This window comes from Protopterus annectens, chromosome 1.part0 (assembly GCF_019279795.1).
Source record: "Protopterus annectens isolate FY-2018-M chromosome 1.part0, PAN1.0, whole genome shotgun sequence".
Taxonomy (NCBI): domain Eukaryota; kingdom Metazoa; phylum Chordata; order Ceratodontiformes; family Protopteridae; genus Protopterus; species Protopterus annectens.
The window spans coordinates 454,210,364-454,234,746 of record NC_056725.1 but is presented as its reverse complement, the minus strand read 5'-3'; the positions used below and the strand labels follow the sequence as shown (position 1 = coordinate 454,234,746).

The 24,383-nt window shown below is 38.4% G+C and overlaps 1 protein-coding gene across 1 annotated transcript in view; it reads right to left on the bottom strand.

Moving 5' to 3' along the window:
- The window catches only part of POLH (DNA polymerase eta), a 650,423-nt gene that overhangs the window by 444,323 nt on the left and 181,717 nt on the right, over positions 1-24,383 (bottom strand). The window contains exon 4 of the mRNA XM_044060378.1: positions 9,012-9,184. Coding sequence (XP_043916313.1) covers positions 9,012-9,184 — 173 coding nt within the window. The remainder of the gene's footprint in view (positions 1-9,011; positions 9,185-24,383) is intronic.

Below are 24,383 nucleotides of genomic sequence, written 5' to 3'. Positions count from 1 at the left end.
AAGTGAAATTACAGTGCTGAGTGCAAGTAACATTAAAATTAAAGTACTGAGTGCAAATAACACAGTGCGGAATGCAGATTTTAGGCCCTTACATTCAACTTACCTCTGGTGTGGTGTCTTGAGTCAATCAGGGTATTCCCTGTAACCACTCCTACTGCCTTCTCCCCCCCCCCCCTTTCCTCAAACAGGTTAAACTGCTACAATTCAGTACAGGCATCATTTTCAAATCTAGGTGCTTAGGATTTCCCTCTCTCTTCCCCCCATGGCTGACCTGGTGTGACTCAGAGTAAGTTTCTTCATTGTATGGCGTTTTTGTGTAACTGAATGACCTGCTGCTAAATTCTGATTCTGCACAGACTACTCTATTTTTTTTTTCAGAGGCTCTATAAGTAGCTAGTGACTTTACTGAATTTCTGTGGTAATATTTGTGTTTAAACTGAACCTGTACCTAGAGAAAGTGTATAGTCAGAGCTCCTACTTGCTGCATGTGTTTTTAATGTTTAAACTGCACACACACATTGAAGAAGTGCTTTTATGACTTGAATAACTTGGGCTAGCTATACCTGGAGTGATTTTACTGGCAATTTTCCAGTTGTACAATTGATTTAGTTTTTCTGGTATATCTTTAAAATCTGGCAAGTGTTTATTTACTGCATTGCTCTCTTGCTTAGGTTTTCATAGGTATAAATCTTAGTTCATTCTTGAGTGTGCTACTTTACCCCCTCGCCCTCAAACCTTTCTGAATGTAGTATTATATAATAACTTCATGCTTACCCTAGAATTTCTGCTTTTCTCTTTTCCTAGTTGAACTCTACAGTTCCCTACAAAATGGTGTCTACAGGACTGCAATCAGTTTCTCTCAACATTTAAACAGAGTAGGCTGTACACACAAAAAGCATTTGTTAAGCTTTCACTTACAGTGCTGTGTAATTAAGCAGGTCACCATATTGGTCAGCCATAGGGCTCTTTTTTTCTACTTGAGTGGTTGCCTCCTTCCCCTGTAACTTAAGTAAATTGACTCTTACATTAAGAGCTGTAATACTTACCTTATAGCTTTAGGACACCTTAGGAAACCTTGTAAACTGCAATAGCCCCGCTACGCTCGGGCTCTCTTCGCCCCCAATTCCCTCCCGCCCCAATACCTCTAAATTTATAGTATTACAACCACTCCCCCACTTTCTAGAGCCTATCTGCTTTCATCTGGGATAATTCCACTCACCCCCATTCTACTACCTACATTTTAATAGCACCTATTAGCTTTCATCTGGCATTCTCCCATCCCCCTTCCAGTACCTTTACCTCACCACTCTATCTTCTGGTGTTGCATCACCAGGTAAAACAGTTCCTTAACTCACTAGCTGAATCACAGATAATGATGTACTCCTCTTTACTACCCCTCTTGTTCACACCATACATCCTTACCTTGTATGAAAACCAGTTTATCACGGGATTTCAGGTCCCAAAAGGCCATACTATCACCCCAGCTGTAAATCCTTCCACCTTCAGACATACTTACAGTACCAGATCCTATCCAACATCTTGCTCAGTCTATCAACATCTCAACCCCAGGCACATTAGCTCTAGATCCAAACACTACCACAAACTAATATACAAATTCCTGATGTTCATCACCAAGTATAGACTCAACCTAATACTTGGTGGTGATATTCACCCCAACCCTGACCCACTCACTTCAGATACACATACCCCCTCTACTTGCAATCTAAGCTACAAACCTACAATTAATAGGCCAACTAACTCTCTCCTAGTCTGTCATCTCAATATTAGAAGCATTAATAACAAGGTACATGAATTGCATGCACTTCTGGATGTCCACTCCCCTGAGATTCTCTGTTTATCTGAAACCTGGTTAAAACCTAACACTAAAGACAATGAAGTGTTATCACCTGGGCACAACATACACAGGCTGGATCGTGCTTAGAGGAAGGGGGGTGGGGTAGCTATACTCTATAAACCTGAGTTGAATGTCACCACAGATGTAATACAACCACCTCAGATTAATAATTCAGAGATTACTGCCACCAAATTGCAACTTAATAAAAATAAATGCATTAATATCATCTTTATGTACATTCCCCCAGGTAACAATATATCTACATTTGAAGATATCCTGCACTGGCTATCATGTCACTACCCCCAAGAAACCCTACTACTTGGAGATTTTAACATAGACTGGGACACCTGTTCCTCAGAATCCCCAACCACCCATATTAATCTGTATGCATTTACACAAATTATATCCACCCCTACCAGGATAGGTAAACCCAACCAAAAAGAAAGTATACTTGACTGGGTACTCATAAATAGTCACCCCCAACTGTACACTTTTGGTACCCTGCTTAATGGCCTAAGCGATCACCTTCTCACATATGTAATTAAGCACAAAACCATTAATTCCCAACAACCTTACTCAGAAAGGTTAGAAACAATAAAAACTTTGACCCTGCCAAATTCCAACAAGAACTAAACTCATGTAATTGGTCCATTCTAAAACACCCCCCCTTAGAGGAAGCAGTAGCATACTTTAACAACAAATTCCTTGAGATCCTTGATTTGCATGCACCTGTTCGTTCAAAGAGAACCAAGGCAAAAAGTGCGCCATGGCTTTCTGTAGAGTCTAAACTCAAAATTACCCTTAGAAACAAAGCATGGGCTTTATGGCGTTCTTCTAAAGACCCTCAGGATCACATTAAATACAGGCAATCCAGGAACGAAACCAAAAAATCAATTTTACAAAACAAAAATCAATACTACTGTAATTTACAGACAGTAAATCAAAATAACCCTCAGAAGTTTTGGGCAGGTTTAAATAATCTACTACATCCTGGACAAACTTCAACCCCAATCCCTGCTGCTACTATTGATAAAACCCCTGAAGATGTTTCTGATAGTTTTAACCAATTCTTTACTGAGACAATTCAAGCCCTAGCTAGCCAACTACCTCCTAGCTCCCCTGGTACTGAAAGTAGCACCCCTAGAAACCTACTCGCGTTCAGCTTCCAACCAGTCGCCACTTCACTTATCCATACCTTGATCAAAAAATTAAAACCCACTACACTTTCTGCTGATCAACTCCCTGCCGAGTACCTACAAAAATCAGCTGATGCTATTGCTTACCCCGTCTCAATACTAATCAATCGAACCATAGTAGAAGCTAAAATTCCCACCATCAGGAAAATATCCTATGTAATCCCACTTCACAAAGGAGGCAGCTCTACTGAATTCTCAATTATAGGCCAATAGCTATACTCTCTCCACTTGCAAAGATTATGGAAAAATGTATTCATAGACAACTCATGCACCACCTAATCCAGAATCACCTTATGGAAGACACTCAGCATGGCTTCCGTCCTCATCACAGCGCTACTTCAGCCCTCCTAGCCTTTACCAACACCATAAACCATAATCGCAACAATAATTATATATCCTCAGCCCTCTTTTTGGATCTTTCCAAGGCATTTGATATAGTTGATCACCAACTTTTAATCCACACCCTGCAAACATTCTATCTAGATACTGGAGCCCTTCAATGGTTTCAATCCTACCTGAATGGTCATAGTCAGCAGGCGGTCCTCTGGCAGAACAAACTCTCTAACCTTCTACCCAACACCCTTGGAGTACCACAAGGCTCTATACTAGGGCCCTTGCTGTTCTCCATCTTCATTAATGACCTTTATACTGTTATCCCAAAAGTCAGCTGTATCCAATATGCTGATGACTCTACTCTGATTTGCTCAGCCACATCTCCAGTAGAGTTATGGTCAGCTACCCAGACCACTTTTAATACAATAGAAAACTGGCTTTCTGAACATAGTCTGATCCTAAATCCCAAAAAAACTAAAATGCTGTTATTTTCACCAACACGTAGGTCTACCACTTTCACCTTTACCATAAAATCAAATGATGGCACAATAATCTCCCCTGACCCATCTACAAAACTATTAGGTGTCATCATAGACAATAATCTAAAATTTGACCTACATGTTAACCAAACTATCAAAACCATCAATACAAAACTAGGGTCACTTTACAGAATAAAAGCCTTCCTAACCCCTCCAGCTAAAATTGCCATAGCTCGCTTTCAACCTTCTTTCAACCCTTCTGTATGCATCCCCTCTACTCTCGAATTTAAACAAGACTGTCCTGAACAAACTCTCAATTTGCTACAACCAAATTGCCAAGTTTGCCACTGGGCTGCCTTTTAGGACACATCATTGCATCAATCTAAATCAGCTTGGGTGGCTTGAACTACCCATCCTAATCCAGTATAACCAATTGATTATGGCCTATAAAATCCTCTATAATCCAGACAATACTCCTGCTATTAAAAATATTATCACCCCCTATAACAATCCTAGACCACTTCGATCCTCTAACAAACTACTAATTCAGACTAGCAAAATTAATAACACAGCCGGTGAGTCTCTCTTTGCAAACTCTGTAAGTAGATCCTGGAACTCTCTTCCAGCTGATATTACCTTACTTTCCATCTTAGGTCAATTTAAAACTAGACTCAAACAGCATTTGTCACTTAACTGGCTATGTCAATGTATCAAGCCTGGCTAACTATCTCTAAATGTGTAAAAAATCTGTTAACCAGTTTACTGTGTAATTTAATTTAATCCTGACTTGCGCTCAGGATTAACTGTAACCTGTGGAACTTGTTTAACTTGCTTACTTATGTAATCTCTGTAAATAGTCTGTAATATGTAATGCTGGTATTATGTAATGCTGTATCTGCTTACCCTTGGAGCTTTTCTCCCTGGGCCTCCCCTGAAAATGGACATGCATCCAGTTGGACTATCCCAGTCAACAAATGTAAAATAAAAAAAAAAAATTATATATATATATATATATATATATATATATATATATATATATATACACACACACACACACACACACACACACACACACACACACACACACACACACACGTATATATACATACATGCATACACACAAAGTGCGGATTAAGGGAGGTTCACTGTGTTGTGTTTCTAATGGGTTTATATATGTCTGTATGTATGTATGTATGTATATATATATATATATATATATATATATATATATATATATATACACACACACACACACACACATATATATATATATATATATATATATATATACACACACACACACACACACACACACACACACACACATAAATACATACATACATACACACAAAGTGCGGAGGGTGAAGCCTCCATCCTAAAGGACACAGAAAGTAGGGTCTTCCATATAAAGCACATATTTTGCATTGGTGTGGGTGTATGCGTCCATGTGCATGTCTGAATGTGGTTGGAGTATTGTATGTATTTCAATGCAGCAACTGCAGGTTGTTGATTCTAAAGGTTGTTACAGCTGCTACTGTGACTGAAACAATTCTGCAGTGACTTTTCATGAACAATGTACAGAATGCATGTCCTGAATTATGCAATCTAGGGGGTATTGGGTAGCTTGCTTGATGGGTGTAGCTTTGAAATTTTAGTAATGTCGATCAGTGCATTTTCACCGCACTGTGGCAGATTAAGGGAGGTTCACTGTGCTGTGTTTCTAATGGGTTAGATACCTACATATATGAATATATATATACGCATGCACACACACACAGATACAATCTTTTGTACATTCTTTTTCATTAGAATCATGGCAAAAAAGAGCCCACTGAGCAATCCATACAGCCAATTAACAAAAAAGGTAATAAATATTAGCACACAGACATTCCAAGAGGCTGCATCATTTCTGACATCTTTACAACCAGCAAAACACTAGAATTGAAAAGCCATATGACAAAATTAAATGAATCAGCTAAAAATAAAACAATTCTCAATCTTCATGTAACGGCATTATTTCGTACCATGCTGGTATGAAAATGTTGCATGATAACCTTCTATGTCAACCATACCCTCTCATTTCATGTCTGCCATCTGATCATGTCATGCAACTATATGCCTAGCATGAATGCCTGCAACAGTATTACAATTATTAAAAAAAAAAAAGAGGACTACAGACATGCAGTAAAACAAACCCAATTATGATGTAAAATAATGAGGAATTTCCAGAAATGTTTTACCGTTCAACATATTTTTTATGGTAATGCAGGATTACATAAATATTTATAGCACAGTGTAACACCCTCCACCGCCTCAAAGGGTGATTAGTTAGCATACATAGATAACCATGGTCACACTTTGCTGCTAAGAATGAGATTTTACTAGAAGCATCCATATCAACAAGATTATGCCAAACTTCACCCACCTCTCCTTCAAAAAAACTGCATGAACTGTACCAGTGGATCATAGAAGGTTACTATGCTAATGGTCCCAGGGCCGTTAGAAGCTTAGCCAACTTCAACCCATGTTCCCAATGCTGTCTGGTTCAATCAGACACTAAAATCAATGCCTACTTCTCCTGTCCAAAAGGGACACAGGTGGAACCCCTGGGATGAATTTCCAGTTACCCAACAAATCATCCAAATTATGCTTAAATAGGACCAACTAGGGGCTTTGTTTAACATGAACAGGAAGCTTGTTCCAAAGGTTGGGCAACCTCTGTAAGATGAATCTGTCTCTCCAGCATGTTCTACTGATGTCACACAACACGTTAAGGTTCTTTGAGCGAGTGACCTGTGTGCCATTTGACTTGCAAATGTGCAGCACTTCCATTAAAGCTAGGTCACAGATTACTCTATATGGAAGGCACAGGTTACCTCTGAGCAGTCTGTATGACACAGAGTAAAGTGGCAATGATTTCAGTCTGTCCACATAAGACAGATCTTGAAGATCCTGAATTTTCTTAGTAAGGAATCTTTGTGGTCTCTCCAATTGCTGCAGGAGTTTGGATAGAAACATACCAAAGGGAGCATTGTACTCTATTATTGGCCTAATGAGGGAAGAGTACGGGGGGGAGGGGTATAACCTCTTTTCTGGAAGCAATGCCCTTACTTATGAGATGAGTAATACAAAATGCCCTTCTTACCACTATGGATACATGGTGACTGAATTTACGTTTGCTGTCACCCTGTGTGCCCAGATTTCTCACCACTGACTGTGTGCTTAGGGTATTGCTATTGATGTGGTAGTTTGCAGGAATATCACCCTTGCCGAAAGAGATGATAAACTTAATGCTAAAAAAAAAAAAAATGCATTAAGAACATGACTTTGGCCCCAGTCATTAGTCAGCATAAAACCTTATTGCACAATGTCGACATCGCTAGTGGTTTCAATGACTGCTCCCAGTTTGCAGCTATCAGCAAACTTTGTCAGCCATAGTCCTTTAGTTTTAGACTATACTTTGTTGAAGTAGATTCTGAACAGTAGGGGTCCCAGAACCGATCCCTGCGAAACACCACTGGTTGCAGGTCTGCTGGAGGAGGTGGATTCCCCTATTTTGGCCGTGCGAGTTCTATCAGTGAGCCAGTTTGCAATTCACCTGACAATATATAGGCTGATACCCAGCTGGGTGAGTTTATCAATGATGCCTGAGTGGGGGATTGTATCAAACGCCTTGGCTAAGTCTAGGTAGGCTGTCTGCACAGATTTGCCCTTGTCTAGGACTTTGGTGACTGTCTTGAAGAAGTCCACCAAGTTTAACAGGCATGATCTCCCCTTGACAAAGCCAACTGGGTGGGGTCAAACATTTGGAGATTTCCTGTATCCTTGTTAATAAGGTCCATGATGATTCATTCCATGGCCTTGCAAAAAAGGCTGGTCAGGCTAATGGGTCTATAGTTCCCAGGTTCCGTGGATGCACCCCCTTTGTGCAAAGGGATGATGGTAGCTGTTTTCCATTCCGCTGGGAGGAAGTCAGTGCCTAGGTTGTGATTAAAAAGCGTGCTCAATGATGATGCTGATTCCTGTTTTAAACCATGCAGAGCACAGGCCGGGATGTTGTCTAGTCCCATAGAGGCTGTGTTTTTGGCCTTGGAGAGGGCATTTAAGACATGCTCCTTGGAGATACTAAGTGGGGAACAGGTGTTAGAGATGCTTTGAGGTATATGTGGTGGGGACAGGGGAGTGACGTTTTCACTGAACCTGTCAGCCAGTAGGTTTGCTATATCCACAGGTTCCATATGTGTAGTACCATTAACTATGAGTTCAGTGCAAATCTGGGCCTTACCTCTGAGGTTACCGATGTAACTACAGAACACTGTTTTGCTCTGTAATGTCATGTTTCCACATCTACTTTCTGTTCTTGGTTCCCATCAGTATTAAACAACAACCTTACTAAAGACTGTCTTACCTAAGTCACTAATATGAAAGATATTCAGACAAACAGACGAACATCAACAGAGACAAGTAGGAATATGGGCAAGCATAAGCATCCGCAACTAACTGCACTGACAAAGAACGATTTCCGCACTGTCTCACAATGCAATAAGGTAAAGTTGTACATGTCTACACACATTTTAAGAATGAGTGTTTTCATAAATCAGTGATGAAGCTTTCTGTTTAAACTCACAATAACTAGAAAAAACAACAGTAAGCAGCCAAAGCTTCTGCCTATTAGTGTATGGCGAATGGCAGATGGTACTCTCTCACTATTTACACTTCATGTGCTCTGCTATGATTCTATACTTCAATCTCCCAAGCTAGACATCAATCTCCCAAGCTAGACACTACCAGTGACTCATGAAAGTCATCTAAAATGTTTCAGTTATGTTAGCCATGCTCAGCATGTGCACGCCTGGGCAACATTACCACAATCTACTGAAACATCAATTGTAAACTACAATGTGGAGGCAATGAGAAACCAAGGACATATCTCATCCAATGTGACACTGCCTCTCAAGCAACTCTGTGCATGCTGTAGAATTTATATCATGAACTCCAGCCTAAATACTAGTAGAGTTAGGCAAGGTTTAAAAATTGCATGCACCAGCCTCTCTCTCTCTCTCTCTCCACTGTGCAAAAAAAAAAAAAAACAGTGAGTAAAAAAATGTCATCCTTGCTAAGAATACTACAAAGCACACACATATGTACCTTATTGTGTGAAATTCCAGCAGAACATCGGAACCCAGTTTCTGCTTCCACAGCAGCCCTCATCTCTTCAACAATAACAGCTCCAACAGTTAACAGCAGTTCAGGGCTGTAGTAATCACTGCATAAATTCAAAGTATCCAGCCATTCCTTTACTCCTTGCTTACGCTGTTCCTCTGTAAATGCACAAACGAGGAAAAAAAAGTTTCTTTAGTTATGAAAACATTTCCTATCTGACTTCTTGTATGTGATGTAGTGATTTGAAAACTAACTCTGAAATTGCAATATTGTCATATTGTCTTTTTATACTTCTTCCTAACCACACCCTTGTTAGCTGCAAAACATGGTAGAGCAGTTTAGTCTTTTACAGCACAAAGCAAGAATTTAACACCCACAACGTTCACCTTTATACTGTAACAGTCTCAGAAAGTCTTTATCACCCTGAAGTTCCCAAACAAGCCATGAAAACATAGACTTGCTCTAAACAAGTGCTGCCTGACAACAATACAAAATGAATGGTAAGTAATACTTATGTAACATGATTTTACAAATGTATCTTAGGGTAGAATGCTTTGTGTACGTCCTTCAACTGTAAGCTCAGAGTTTACATATGAAGTACAATAATGGTGGTTAATAATCAAAAGTCAATACAACATCCAAGTGTTTTTCAGTAATAGGATTCATCACAGTTAAGACTAAAAGCAATCATCTAATTAATATCTTCTATTTTTTTACTAAAGAAGTACTGATTTCTAAATAAGCTACACATATGCTTGATTACTTTAATTAGCTTGTCCACAGTTCTTTTTCCTGACTTTAAGGAATCTCAGCCAGCAATTTTTATTTTTATTCACAAAGTACTAGTCTTCCCTGTGGTTTAATTGTACAAATATATATATATATATATATATATATATATATATATATATATATATATATATATATATATATATATATATATATATATATATATATATATATGTATATATGTATATATATATATATATATATATATATATATATATATATATATATGTATATGTGCATATATATATATATATATATATATATATATACATACATACATACGTACATACATATGTATGTATATGGTTGGACTATATTTTATTGAATGTTTCTTTGGTTGACAAAGTGTGGAGCAGGACAGTTTGTGTGAACCGCAAATCTGAGAAATCGGAGTTATAGTCAACTGTGTGTTTTGTTGACAAAGGCAAGTGACTGTATAGTAGATGTGGGATTGTGTACTCGGGTTTGAGGAAGGGTTAAGTAACAGGATAGCTGTAGTGTATGGGCAAGTGTTTGGGAGTTAACAGTAAGAGTTAGGTAAAGCGAAAGATTTAGTGGTGTGTGTACAAGTGACTGCTGAGTGTCCAGGCAGTGCAGTAATGCAACTGAAATACTTTTTCTAAGGTATGATGCGAGGTTAAGGTTGGGGCAAGGACAGGTACAGGGTTAAGGTTAACCCCCTGCCCACCTTATTAATGCATGCCAAGCCTAACTATTTATCTTAACAAAGAAAAACCTTTACTGCAACATAACCTCTATTCAGACAAATTTGATCTGAATGGCTCGATAGGGTTACAGTCTGAAGGCAAAGCAATTTGTTTTGCTTTTCAATTATTTTGTTGTCGGTGAAATGAATATTGACATATTGAGGTCTATCATTTGTTTCGACCAATTAACATGCTGAGCATTCATGCTATAATCATACATGTGTGGATATGTGTGTGTGTATGTATGTACATATGTATTAGAATTTTCAAACAGCAGCCATTTCACTGTGTGCTACATAAAATAGACTGAATTGTCCAAAACTTTTTACCTAAAAGGTACAGAGAAATTAACAACACTGCAATAAAATGGAAATTAGCTAAACAATTATCTTAAAGATAAAAATCCATTAAAAATGCATTTTAGAATTATTAAATATTCATAACTTAAAACACTTGACTTCTACATAACTATTAACATTCAGAATTGTAATATGTTAATGTTTTAACCTTTTTCTTTTTAAATAAACTTTAAAATTTTCTTTATCATTCAACCCAGGATAGCGACTTGCATCTAATTTCACAATCCACCAGTATTCTTTCCATTTTAACTCTTCGTCTGCTGCTAACCTACTATCAAAATTCAAAACTTTATCTATTACCATAAAATCCTGAATGTTAATAGTTATGTGGAAGTCAAGTGTTTTAAGTTATGAATGTTTAATAATTCTAAAATGCATTTTTTAATGGATTTTCATCTTTAAGATAATTGTTTAGTTAATTAATTAATTGGTTGAAATTTTAGTATTTAAAGTGTTTAATGTGGAACAATCTTTATTCAGTCTGAAGAAGTCTTTGCATGACGAAAGCGCTTACTGAATAAGGTGCTGCTTATCTTGGTGAATAAAGGCTGCTGTGAGAATTTTATTCCTTGTTGTTTGAATTCTTTGGTTTTGTTGCTGAACTTTCCATTTTATTGCAATTTCGTTGGGACTGGAGTTATGAGCAGCCAACCGGATAGCAGTTTTTTGGTTTTGCCATCAGGTTTTATGCTCCATGATACACCTAATGGTACTTTTGTGTCGGATAAAAAAGGGAATGTGAGTAACACCGGAATGGCTGGAAAGAGTCCAGCCATTAGCAAGAGCAATTTGAACTGTTTGCAACATGATTTCTGTGTGATGAGGGATGAGCTATTAAGCAGTTGCCTTGCTGCTCCTGTTAATCTTTTTATGGACAAAATGCAAACTACCAGTAACAACAGGCAAGTCAATTTAAATCTCACTAATCGTTTTGTATCTTTAGTAAGAGCTCTGGTAAAACTTAAAAGGCTGCAGTGGGATGTGTTGTTTTTCAAGAGCAGTATTTCAACTCAAAGAGTGCCGAAGGGCTTGAGGATTAATAAGACACCGATAGGGAATGACTTGCCAAGTGAGCTCGTTGACAAATGGGTTCAGCTTAATCAAAAGGCTGGCATCGAGTATATGGTTATGCTGGTAGACTATTACAAGCAAAAAAATTCACGAGCTAGATGAAAAAATAAAGGAAGAAGAGAATTTTGACACCAAAATTTGTCTTATTCAAGACAAATTAAATAAGGAAAATGAGATACTCAAGAATAGGAAGTTGAAAAAGTATGAAAGGGATCACTACGAATATGAGCAAGGTACTGCATACACCTTTAATTCTTCTGCCGGTGATGATAAAACGGTTGTGAACGTGCCGGAACAAGGAAGTAATGTTTCGGCAAATGCTTTTGTGAACGTGCCAGAACAAGGAAGTAATGTTTCAGCAAATGCTTTTGGGTCTGAGAAGTCTGTGAATGAGCGACAAAAGCAGGGTGAGGTGGTGCCTACTATACACGTTTCCAATACAAGAGATACAGAGAAGTTGACTACTGGTTTTCTTTCTGGTGCCGCCAGCAATACACATCCTTTTCAGGGGATAAATGTTTATCAGGACACAAGCACGGGCAAGCGTTCATGGACTCAAGTAACATCAGGGCCAGTGAAGAAAAATATGCAGAAGAAAAGGAAAAAGTTTCAGAGCAATGTTGGGTGGAAGAAAAAGTTGAAACACCAGTAGTAACACAATGTACATTTTCTGAATGTGACTTTAAAATTGTAAATCTTTCGCATAGACTGTTAGGTTTTTATGATATTTTGGTCCTTAGCAAAGGTTGGACTTTTGTGCCCACATCTAGAGACCATATTTGCAAAACTAAAAATAATTTGAAGGACTTTGTGAGAAGGCTGAATTTAAAATGTTTGTTTAATACAGATGAAAGTGTTTGAAATATTATGCAGCCTAATGTTTATTGCAGACCTAGTTGTTTTAACTTCCCCCCTCCCACTAAGGCCAGAATTAGAGGCCTTTCAGTATGTAATGGAAGTCCAAATCAGAGAACTGCTGTTGAATAAACCTGTTAACAATTTTTTTCAATCTATCATATGAAGAATGTGTTGCCTTGAATAGTTTAAGTAATGATGATAGCATTGTATTACTAAAAGCAGACTAGGGAAATGTAATAGTGATGTTTGATAAAATTGCTTATATAAATGCTATGTCTGAATTATTGCAAGATGCACACTATTACAAAGAGGTAACATTGGACTTCATAAAGAAGTGTTACAGGTTTATTGATGAAGTGGTGGAAGAATGGTTATGTGAAAATAGGATTAGCCAAAAAGTAACGGGATTTTTCACTAAAGATAATCCTACAATCAGCAAAATATTTGGCTTGCCTAAAATACATAAAGTTTTGGATAATCCTCCGCTTAGGCCGACTGTTGCCAGTGGGGATGTAAAACAGTGGCAATGGCCATATATATTGACAAAAAGTTAAAAGAAATAGTGAAAACAGGGGAAGCATATATTAGGGATACCTTTGCTTTTGTGAAAAATATTAATACAATAGAAGTAGAGTACAGAGATATATTGATGACTATGGATGTAAAGTCGTTGTACACCATGATACCTAATGATATAGGGGTAGATTTTATGAGAATGGAGCTGATGGAATCAAACCATTACAACAAGGATGAAACATCTATTATTTTAGAAATTTTGGATATAATATTATCTTACAATTTTTTTGAATTTAATAGTAATTTTTACCAGCAAATTAACGGGGTAGCGATGGGGGCCAGTATGGCTCCCAGCTATACCAATTTGTTTATGACAAAATGGGAAAAATTGTATATTAAAGCAAGTAGGTATTACAGTCAGGTATTGTTTTATGGTCGTTTTATTGATGACCTTTTTTTTTTTATTTGGAGAGGTGACATGTTTTTTCGAAGAAATTAATAATCCATGTGAATATTTGAAATTCACTTGGAATTATAGTTATTATAGTATCTGTTATTTGGATGTTGAGGTATATAAACAGGGTAAGAAGTTTTTTTTACCAAGATATATAAAAATAGTGTTCAAAGTAATGCTTATTTAAGTTTTAGTAGTATGCATCCAAGTTATGTTAAAATAATATTGTAGCAGGACAGTTAAAAAGAGTTAATGATTTAACAGATTGTGATAAGAGGTATGAAGAAGAGATCAGAATGTTATGTAAGAAGTTTTTAGTTGGGGGTTATCCAAAATAACTGATAGAAACTGAAAGTAGAGAAGTACGGCTAATTAGAAACAGCAAGTGGTTGTTTGGTACAACAGATAATATGGGTACTATTCAGAAGTCTAAAAAGAAAGACAACGGAGCAAAAGACTATGGGTTAGGAATGGTTGTACCATACTCCATAGATGGTGGGCAGATTAAATATTTGCTTAAAATCAACTGGAAAATTATAGCTAGTTTTCCAGATATAAGGGAGATAGTTGCAGATGAGCCCATTTTTGTTAACAAAAAGGGAAAGAGTTTGAAAAATGTTTTTCAAGATAAGGTTAAATATTTACATACAAAACAAGAAAGGGTGACAAAGTGTTTAAATTGTAAATATTGTAAGTATATATATATATATATATATATATATATATATATATATATATATATATATATAAAGGGCAAACTTTACTGTGCATAAATAATACCAAAATACAAGTTTTCAATGAAAATGTTTGCATGATGAAGTTTGTTGTTTATCTTTCCATCTGCACACAATGTACCTATTATTATATTGGTATGACAACTAGAGAATTTTACAAAAGAATTAGAGAGCACTTGTATGCTGTCCGAAAGAATGATGATACTAATGCATGGGGCAGACATTACATGAATGACAAATGTAATGGCAGTCCCAAATTTATGGTAATAGATAAAGTTTTGAATTTTAATAGTAGGTTAGCAGCAGACGAAGAATTGAAATTAACAACACGCTTTAAAATTAACATTTCCTGGAATATTAAAAACTCATCTATACATAGGAAAAAAAAGTCCTACTGTGTGGGATCTTTAATCCCAACACCTATCTTAATATACCTACTCCAATGTTGCAGTACCTTGAGGAAGAGTGCATTTTGTTAAGAGCAGATACAACTTATCACAATGGTAAGTCTGGAAGAGCAGGACAAACCTTGCCAACAGCAAGACTAAAGCAGCTTACCACCTGAAACTATTCTTAGGTTGCTAGCTCCTTTCCTCTCCTTTTACCAATGATGTTCTGCCAGTTAGCTTCCCCTCCAGCTCTCTATTACACTGAGATACAACATAGCAGAACTAAACAGATTACTAGTAGATCTCAAGTTCATTTCAGCAAGAGGATGGGGAGGTATATGGACCTCCCCATCTCGATATATCACTACAGTAACCTTTATCTTTCATTTGAGTCCTAAACATATCCTTCTGGGTTGCTACCTTCATGGGAATATACCCCTGACAACTGTAGTCCCTTAGTAAGGCTGAAATTCTAGGAATAATATCCAGCTTGTACTGTCTTGTAAATGTATTCAGTGGAGCCCAACTAGCTGCTGTACAAATATCAGATACGGATGCATTTCTGAAAAATGTCTAAGAGGTAGCCATTGCCTTGAATCTAGAACAGAAGCTGCAGTAAAAAAGGATAATTATTATGGCATATAAAATATTGCATGCTAACTATAAAAATCAATTGCAGGAGGTTAGAAAAGATTTAGAAAAGAGTGAAAAAGCAATTTAAAAGGGAATTATGGGAGGACATATGTATGGTGCCCAAGTATGCAAAGTCCAAAAAGTTTAGGATTTTTGCTTGGAAATGTTTGCATAGGAATTTTTAGGCCCCAAGAAGACTCCAAAGAATTCTTCCTCAAGTAGACAGTGAATATTGGAGGTGTGATGGGGAACAAAGAGATAACTGGGAACATTTTTTCTGGTGGGGGGGGGGTGTAAAGAGTTGGCAGATTTAAAAAATTCCCTACAGAATATTCTGTCAGAAATATGGGGGGTGGGCTTTGACAAAGGAAATTATTCTTTTGAGCTGGAACATAGGATCTGAATTGCTTAGACAGTGTAAGGCCTTATTAAGTTTAATTCTACTGGCTGCAAAAAAAAAAAAAAAAAAACAACTACTAGAAAATAGAAACCAAAATCTTATTACATAGAAATAAATGGAATTTGTGCAAATAATCAATCCATGCAAAATAATGTCCAGGAAGAGGAGTGATGTTTAAGAAAAGGCAGGAATTAAGTAATTTATATAATGTTGGACTGAATTACATTTGTTATAAAGAAAGATAACATTTGCAAAACATCATGTATATAAAATGAAAAAAATGTTAATATGGTTAGTTTTAGTTTCCATTAATGTCTTAAGTGCTAATTTAATGTTTCTCTTAACAGTATTTAATGCACTCAGTCAACAGTTAGGATAACGTAACGTTCGAAACTTAACTTAATTTTAAGTAGAAAAAAATAAGAGAGTGTTTCCTGAGATTTGATTCCACACACATAAAACCTCTGCTGTCTATGGGCATCCATTCGATGTAAGGAATACTTGACCCTGTTTAAATAGGAGAGAATACTGGCAGGTTGACAAACTGAGGTTTGTCTCAGTAACTACCTTAGGCATAAACGACAGGATAGTTTACAATTACATATTTTTGTCCTTTAGGAAGATTAAGAATGAAGGACTGACAAAAACACTTGCAACTGAGAGAGACAAACTATGCATCACGGAAAATGCTCTTTCCAGTGCCCATTACCTCAATTGAAGTCTCGCACATAAGAAATCACAGAAATGGAAAATACGAGGCAACTGGGCCATGTGGCCATTTATGCCTTGCCAGCACCCAACCTTAAACTAGATGTCCAACTTTGAATGGCCGAGTTGCTTTGGCAGACATGTTTTAATTGCTGACAGACATATTACTGAAGTGAAGTGCACAAAGCAGAGGAGCTGGTACCAAAAGGAACGAGGAAGAGGAGTTACCAAAAATAAGTTAGGCTAAAAAACAAAATCATGTCAATCAATCTACTATACAGCATTTAGCAACCATATGATTTTGGGGAGCAGCAAATGTATATGACAGCTGTGCAAGACCCTTGTAGACATGCACTCCTTGGATCAATACCCACTGTACATGGGCAGAACAATTGCTACATGCTGTTTCTGCACTGTCCTGAAAGCATCTTTAGCTTGACAGCAATACTGCTCATGTCAGTCAGTTTGGGCATAGGAGTAATTCTAGGTATCAGAAATCTGCAGCTTTTTGCTTTGTGCAGTTTGCTCCATTGGCCCCTCCATTGTCTTCCTCCATACCTTCTTAGCGCAAGAATTCCAATAAAGCTAAACATAATGAGGGAACCAAAGTATGAAAGCTGGGATACAATTTAAATACTGTGCTTATAAATTTAGAAAGTTGACAAAGTACAGTTACCTAAGTAAACTTACCATGACAGTAGATGTTCCAAACATCATTGCTGCAGCAGCCCTAACTGTACAGATTATATTCTGCCAAGGATATAAAGGCTGGACAGCTTCCAAACTTTCAGGGCACCTTTGACACACACAGACTCAGACATCTCAAGCAGAGCTCCCTAAAAAGACAGATACGAGTGCCAAGCCCTTCAGAGATTTTATGGCAACTAAGGCAGGATGGAGAAGATCTGAAAGGCCACAAATCCGAGTAGATATATATTTGCACAACCACACCCACACCCACCCATACACCCACAGGTAAAATAACATACTCTAAAAAAACTAAGTGGGTATAAATGAATGGGCAGCTACTGCAGCAGTGATCATTCAAACATCTACTGTTACGGTAAGTTTACTTACACAACCATACTGTGTTCATCATATTGATCACTGCTGCTGTAAGCCTCATCTTTATGGGTCGAATACCCTAGCTTACAACATTTGGGAGGTGGAAGGGGAAGGGTCCAGGTGCCCCTTTAGAATGGTACTAACAAAGCCTGATCTAGACCTAGAAAAGTAAGCAAACCTATAGTGCTTTGTAAACGTATGTAGAGAGGACCAAGTTGTTGCTTCTAGAATACTTCTAGCATCCAACTCTTTCCAAAAAGCTATAGATGACACTGAGGCTCTGGTAGAGTGAGCCATGAACCTGCCTGAAATAGGTTTGTTTTGGTACAAATAACAAGGTAATAGCCTGAAACAACCATATGGAAATAGCCTGTTTCGAGACAGATTGTTTCTTGTGAGGGTAAGGAGAAGGGACAAAACTGATCCAAAGGTACAAAAGAGTTTGTTCTGTCAAGACAGTACCAGAGTTGTCTGTGGACATCCAGGGTACGGATTATCCTTTTTCCTTTATTTTTGGGTACAAAAAAGAAAACGGGGATGAATAGTTTTAAATTCAAACTTGGATACCACTTTGGGCATGAATGGATTAGTTTTCAAAGATACCCTGTATCTGTGGAAAAATGAGGTTTTGATTGACTTGCCATAAGAGTTTGCAATTCAGATACTCTTCTTGCAGAAGTCAGAACAATCAGTAAAACAATTTTCCATGTTAAGAACCTCAAGTCAACCAAAGAGCTGCTTCAAATGTAGCAAGTGTTAGCTTCTCTAACACACAATTAAGATCCCAAGAAGGAACCACCTATTTTCTTGGATGTCTCTTATGCAAAATGCTATTCAAAAACATTTTCACATGAGACTGCACTGCAAGAGGGAGATCAAAGGGCAGACATGCTGAAATGGCTAACAAATGAACCTTCATGGAGAAGTAAAAAAGGCTATAGGATAGTAATAAACAAATATTGCTAAACTAGAGAAATATTAGTGAACAATGGGTGCTACTTATGTTGCTGACACCAGCTATAAAATCTTTTCCATTTACTAATACAGGATTTTTTAACAGCAGGCTTCCTTGCCTCCATAACTACCTGCTGCATATCCCCAGTAAACAGGTCCCTACATGGAATTTAGACCCTATCATCCAGATGAAGTTGAGTGGGGTTGGGGTGTATCAAACTTCCCTGTTCTTGTGTCACTAGATCCATTCTGTGTGTAAACTGATGGTAATTGCACCATGCCATTTCCAAACAAAAGGGAGAACCACTGTGGCCAAATCCAGAAGGGGGTCACTACAATGAACTTGGGGGATTCCTTCTGAATGTTCAGAAGTACCCTTAATATCAGTGGAAAGGGTGGAAAAGCATAAAGGAACATTCCTGTCAAAGGAAAGGAAAAGACATCTGTACTCTGGACCTTCTTGCATGGAATCTTGGAGCAGACTTTTGCCAGATGACTGTTCATAGAGGATGCAAATCATGGAAGACCTCCTGATCTGTTAGTCAGCCAGTGGCCACTGACATTGGTCTTAACTTCAGAGAAGTAAATGCCAAAAAGCAGCAGTCCCAGAACCAATCCCCGACTGACTCTGCTCATGACTGGACTCTTTGTAGAGGTGGACTCTCCAATTCTAACTTCCTGGGTCCTCTGTTTGTGAGCCAGCTGGCTATCTACCAGGTGACATAAGGGTTTGTACCTAACCTCTTAAGTTTGTCAACAGTGCCCAAATGGGAGATTGTGTCAAATGCCTTGGCCAGGTCAAGGTAGGCAGTGTGAACCATTTTGCCCTCATCCATTGCTTTGGTGACCTTCTCAAAGAAGTCCACCAGGTTGAGTAGGCATGATCTGCCCTTGAAACCAAATTGGGTTAGGTCCAGTGTCTGAAGATTTCCAATGTCATTACTGATCATTTCCATAATTCTTTCCACGACTTTGCATATCAGACTACTGAGACTTATGGGTCTGTAGATGTCCCACCTTTGTGCAGAGGAATGACTGTTGCTGTTATACATTGAAGAGGCACGAAACCTCTTTGGAGGCTACAGTTAAACAGCAATTCCAGATGGCCTGATAGATCACATTTCATGGTATTTAGAAGGCATCCTTTAATGCTGTCTGAGCCCATTTATGCAGTGTTCTTGGCCTTCGAGACAGCATTAAGGGCCTGTTCCCTAGTGATAGCAGGGGGAGTTATATCTGATGATATTTCCTGAGGGAAGGTTGATGGGGGGAGAGAGGGGTAAAGTTGGAGGTGAATTTGTCGGCCAGTAGGTTTGTTATATCTTCTGGCCCAGTACAGGTGGCTCCCTTTACGATGAGCTCTGTACACAACTGTGTATTGCCTTTGAGGTTGCAAACGTAGGTAAAGAATGCCTTGTGGTTGTTCTTGGTCTGGGAAGCCAAATTTACCTCAAATTTGGCTTTGGTAGACTTTATTAGTGCTCCGAGTTGTTTTTTTTAGTTTGATGAGTGCTTTTATCTTGCTGGGTGTTGCACCTCCTAATTTTTGCCATGATTTTCTTCCTTCTGTTATACAGCCTACAGATGCTGTGATTCCACTACCGTGGCTTGTTTTCTGAGTTAGTTCTGTACTTCTTCCTGGTGGGTACAGCTGCCCCTATGCAGCTATTAACATGCTTGGTTATGGTTTCTGAGAACACTGCTGCCTGTTGCCTCTATGCAGCTATTAACATGCTTGTATATGGTTTCTGTGAACAGTTCTGCATAGGCAGCAGTGTTCTCAGGGTTTATGGGGGCTTGAAATTTTGCCAGGTTATCGCTTAATAGCGGGAAGTTAGTCTTAGAGTAGTCCCTGAATATTCCAGGTTTTACTTTTACTTCAAAGGAGACCATTTTGTGATCTTACTTTACCAGAGAAGACATTACACTAGGGGGTGTGCAGCACTCTCACATATTAATGAAGACCACATCCAGTATGGTTGCACCCCTTGTTGGTGAATTGACAATCTGGTCCTGGGAGTTTGAGTTTGCAAAATCCAGGAATCTCTGTGCCTGTACGTTTGGTGTCATATATGATTCCCAGTTAATGGTGGGGTAATTAAAGTTGCCCATAAATATTGTATTGGGTTGGATGGTGACTGTTTCCAATAATTTTAAATACATAGTATGGGTTTCCTGCATCATAAACAGGGACCTATAGAATGAAAGAAGTGGTACTTAAGAGACTTCAGATACCACTGTCTCTTTCTCATATGGAGTCTTGCCAGGGATAATGCAAAAATCATAGATACCATGAGACGCAACATCCTGAGGTACTACCTTGGAGAGACTGAGGTCCGAGTTGAAAACCCTAGAAACTACTTTGGATATAGATCTAACTTTCTCTGTGGATGAAAATCTCCGTCAGACACCCCAGGAACGCAATCCTGGATGATGTAGTCAACAAAGACTTTTGAATGTTCTCTTTGAATCCCAGCTTGTATAAGTGATCTCTCACTGGCTGGAAAAGGAACCAACTGTGAGACTTCTTTGGTCAAGATGAAACTGTGCCTCTTTCCCAGGGAAAACACATAACACAAGCTGGTAAAACTTAATGCTGCAAAAAATTATTTTTTACCAATCAAAACACTGCAAAAGACACTTTAAAATACTTGACAGCCAAAAAAATTAAACAATTTTTTTCCAGAAAAAAATGTTTTAAACTTTTTTTAAATGCCTTTATTGAACTTTCACCCAGTGTTCCTGACAGAGTACTCTGTAGGGAATTTATAAAGTCTGCCAACTCATTACACTTCAAAACACATGTTCCCGGTTACCTCTTTCTTACCAATCAATCCTCCAACAATCTGCTATCTACCTGAGGAAAAATTCTTTGGAGCCTACTAGGGGTATAAAAGCATCTCTGCAAACATTTGCAGGCAAAATCCTAAATCTTCTAGATTTTATTGCATATTTGAAGCCATGTATATGTCTTCCCATTTTTTAACAACTTTTAAACTGACAGGAAAAAAGTGTGCTCCAGTTTAAAAGTACTAAGTCTCAATACAGTCCATTAAAATAAAAATTCTTAGGAGAACACCACATTCCCTTACCAGAAAGGTGCAATAAATATTTAAATGTAGAGGGTTTTTCTCCAAAGGGAACTTATCTGCCAAGCAGTGGAACAGCACAAGCTAACCAATAATCCTCAAAAACCCACAGAGGAACTCTCTGTTTGGTGGCAGGATAGCTCTAAAGGGCGTGGAGCTCAAAAATGTGTTTTTAAGCAGCTCAGCTCAAGCTACCTAATAGTTTGCCCATGTGGAAAGTATCCTGAAGCTTTAGAAGCTGGCCAACTGTTATATCATTGACAAGATAAAACTCATAAAGCTAAGGCTGCAGCAGTGATCAATGTAATGAACATTAACAGGGTATGCATTTTCTGAAAGAAATGCAGTCTGCAACACAAATGCATGTCATTGTTGTGACTTCGTTCCTCAATGATTTGCTCAAAATAAATAAATAAATAAATGTGACTTAAAAAAAAAAAAACATAAATATGATGGATAAGGATACAATCTGGACTACCTGTAAAATGTGGACAGCTCAGAGCCATGGCAGAAATAAGTGGCTCTGCTGCCATCTTACATGGAACAATTCATAGTGACACAGAGGCTTGTCCCCTTTACTGCATGGTAGAAGGGACTCATTACCACCTGCAGACTTGATGACTCAGGTTTGTGTACCAGCGCCTACTGCAGGTACTGAGTGCTGGAAGGCTCAAAGTGCCCTGCTCCCTGCACATATCTCAGGAGCAAAAGGTGTGTCTTAATACATCACGGCACCACCTCTCAAGGTAGACCCATGTCAAAGAACAGTCCATTGGGAATTTGGCCTAAGACATAGTCATACTTCACACATAACGGTTCGGGCTATGCCTCCCCGGGAAAATGCACCTCAAGGATCTGCAGTGGAAACCTTAGACCATACCTCATTGAAAAAGTGAGATAAGGTCTAAAGGGTGAGGTACTAGAATGCCAAAAATGGCCAAGTTGACTTGTGTTATCTATGATTTTTTAATGAGAGGTTCTTCTAGCTGAAATAATGGCCACTGGAAAGAACAGTTTTCCATGATATACATTTTAACTCTGTCATAGAAGCCTGCTCAGAAAAAAAAATCAATTTTTATAAAACAAAATACAAGTCACATAGTGGGACAAGGTTTTTTTTATAGGAGGCCACATAAGGAAAGTATCTCTGAGAAAAGCTTTACATACCTTCAAAGATACTAACAACAGCTAATTACAACAAAGTGCAGTTTAATTGAAGAAAGCTGCAATCTTGTGTTAAAGATCTGCTAGTACTGCAGCTGTGAAAGGATCCACACCCCCTTTAAAAGTGGACCATGTTAAAAAAAAGGCATACATTTAATCTTGTACATTTTTCTAGTCTTGGGCTTCCTGGCAGAGGTGAGCATCAGACTACCCTCGTGAGGCGCTGGGAGTCACTGGCCATACCATGCAGTTACACAAAGGAAGTAAAGGTTCAGGAAAGGCTCAACACAAAGTTAGGTAGGAGGGATCATGAAGAGCCACAAATATACGGACTTCTCCAGAAGACGAGTCCTGAGCAGGAAAAAAACACACTTACCGGGACCAGAACAGGGCTATGAGAATAACTTTAAACTTGTTCTGCATGAATATCAGCAGAAACAGAGATGTGTAACCGAGTCCTGGAGACCATTGCTGGATGACAGCATTCTTTGGATATTCCCCAAGAGAAGGAATAAGAGAAAGTACATTTTTGCACTTGGACATTGTTATGGATACAAACAGATCACAGAAAGAATTTCCCAGTAATGGAAGAGCTTCCATGCTACAGACATATTAAGGGACCATGCAATAGGCATCAGTAAATAACGACTAAGCCTTTCTGCTAAAGAAATGATTCCCAAGGAATGTCATTGTCAATCAAAAAGCATTCTGTTGACCGAACCCACTCAAACTCTCATTACTTCTCAATAGAGAAGTTAGGAGTGAACACTCCCGCTTGCTAATACACTAAAACAGTACTAGTTTGGGACAGTACAGCACACCTTAGGGCAGACTGCCCTGAAAGGCCTGCAGTGAGGATTACTTTCATCTACTGAACACTGATGAGTAAAAGTACAGTTTTGTACCTACCATAAATGTAGATGTTCGAGTGTATACACTGCTGCAGTCATTACACTTGGGTTATCCTGCTGTCAGGCGGTTCCCCAGTCGGCCTGAGTTCCAAAGTCTTGGTCCGGCATCGGTTGCTGTCGCCTCCTTCCTGACGTCAGTGCGACAGGGGTATACAAGATGCAGCCGACGCCATTTTCTTCAGTTTTTCTTGCCCCAGATGTCAGGTGCCTCTAAATACGTAGGCAATCCCAATTGCTAATAAAACATACATAAGAAAAGCAAAAAACAACTTACAGCTACCAACAAATACTCCCCATAGGTAGTAAAGGGTAGAAGACATAGGTACGTACCAGTCAGTAAGAGGGGGAAGGAGGGAGGGTAACCTGGACTGCAGCAGTGTATACACTCTAACATCTACATTTATGGTAGGTACAAAAAGTACAGTTTTGTACCTACCATAAATGTAGATGTTCGAGGATCCCCATTGCTGCAGTCCTTACTATTGGGGTAGTCCGCTGTCCAGTCGGCCCGAATACCAGAGTATATGGCTGACATCGGTCAGGGCGCATTAGACTG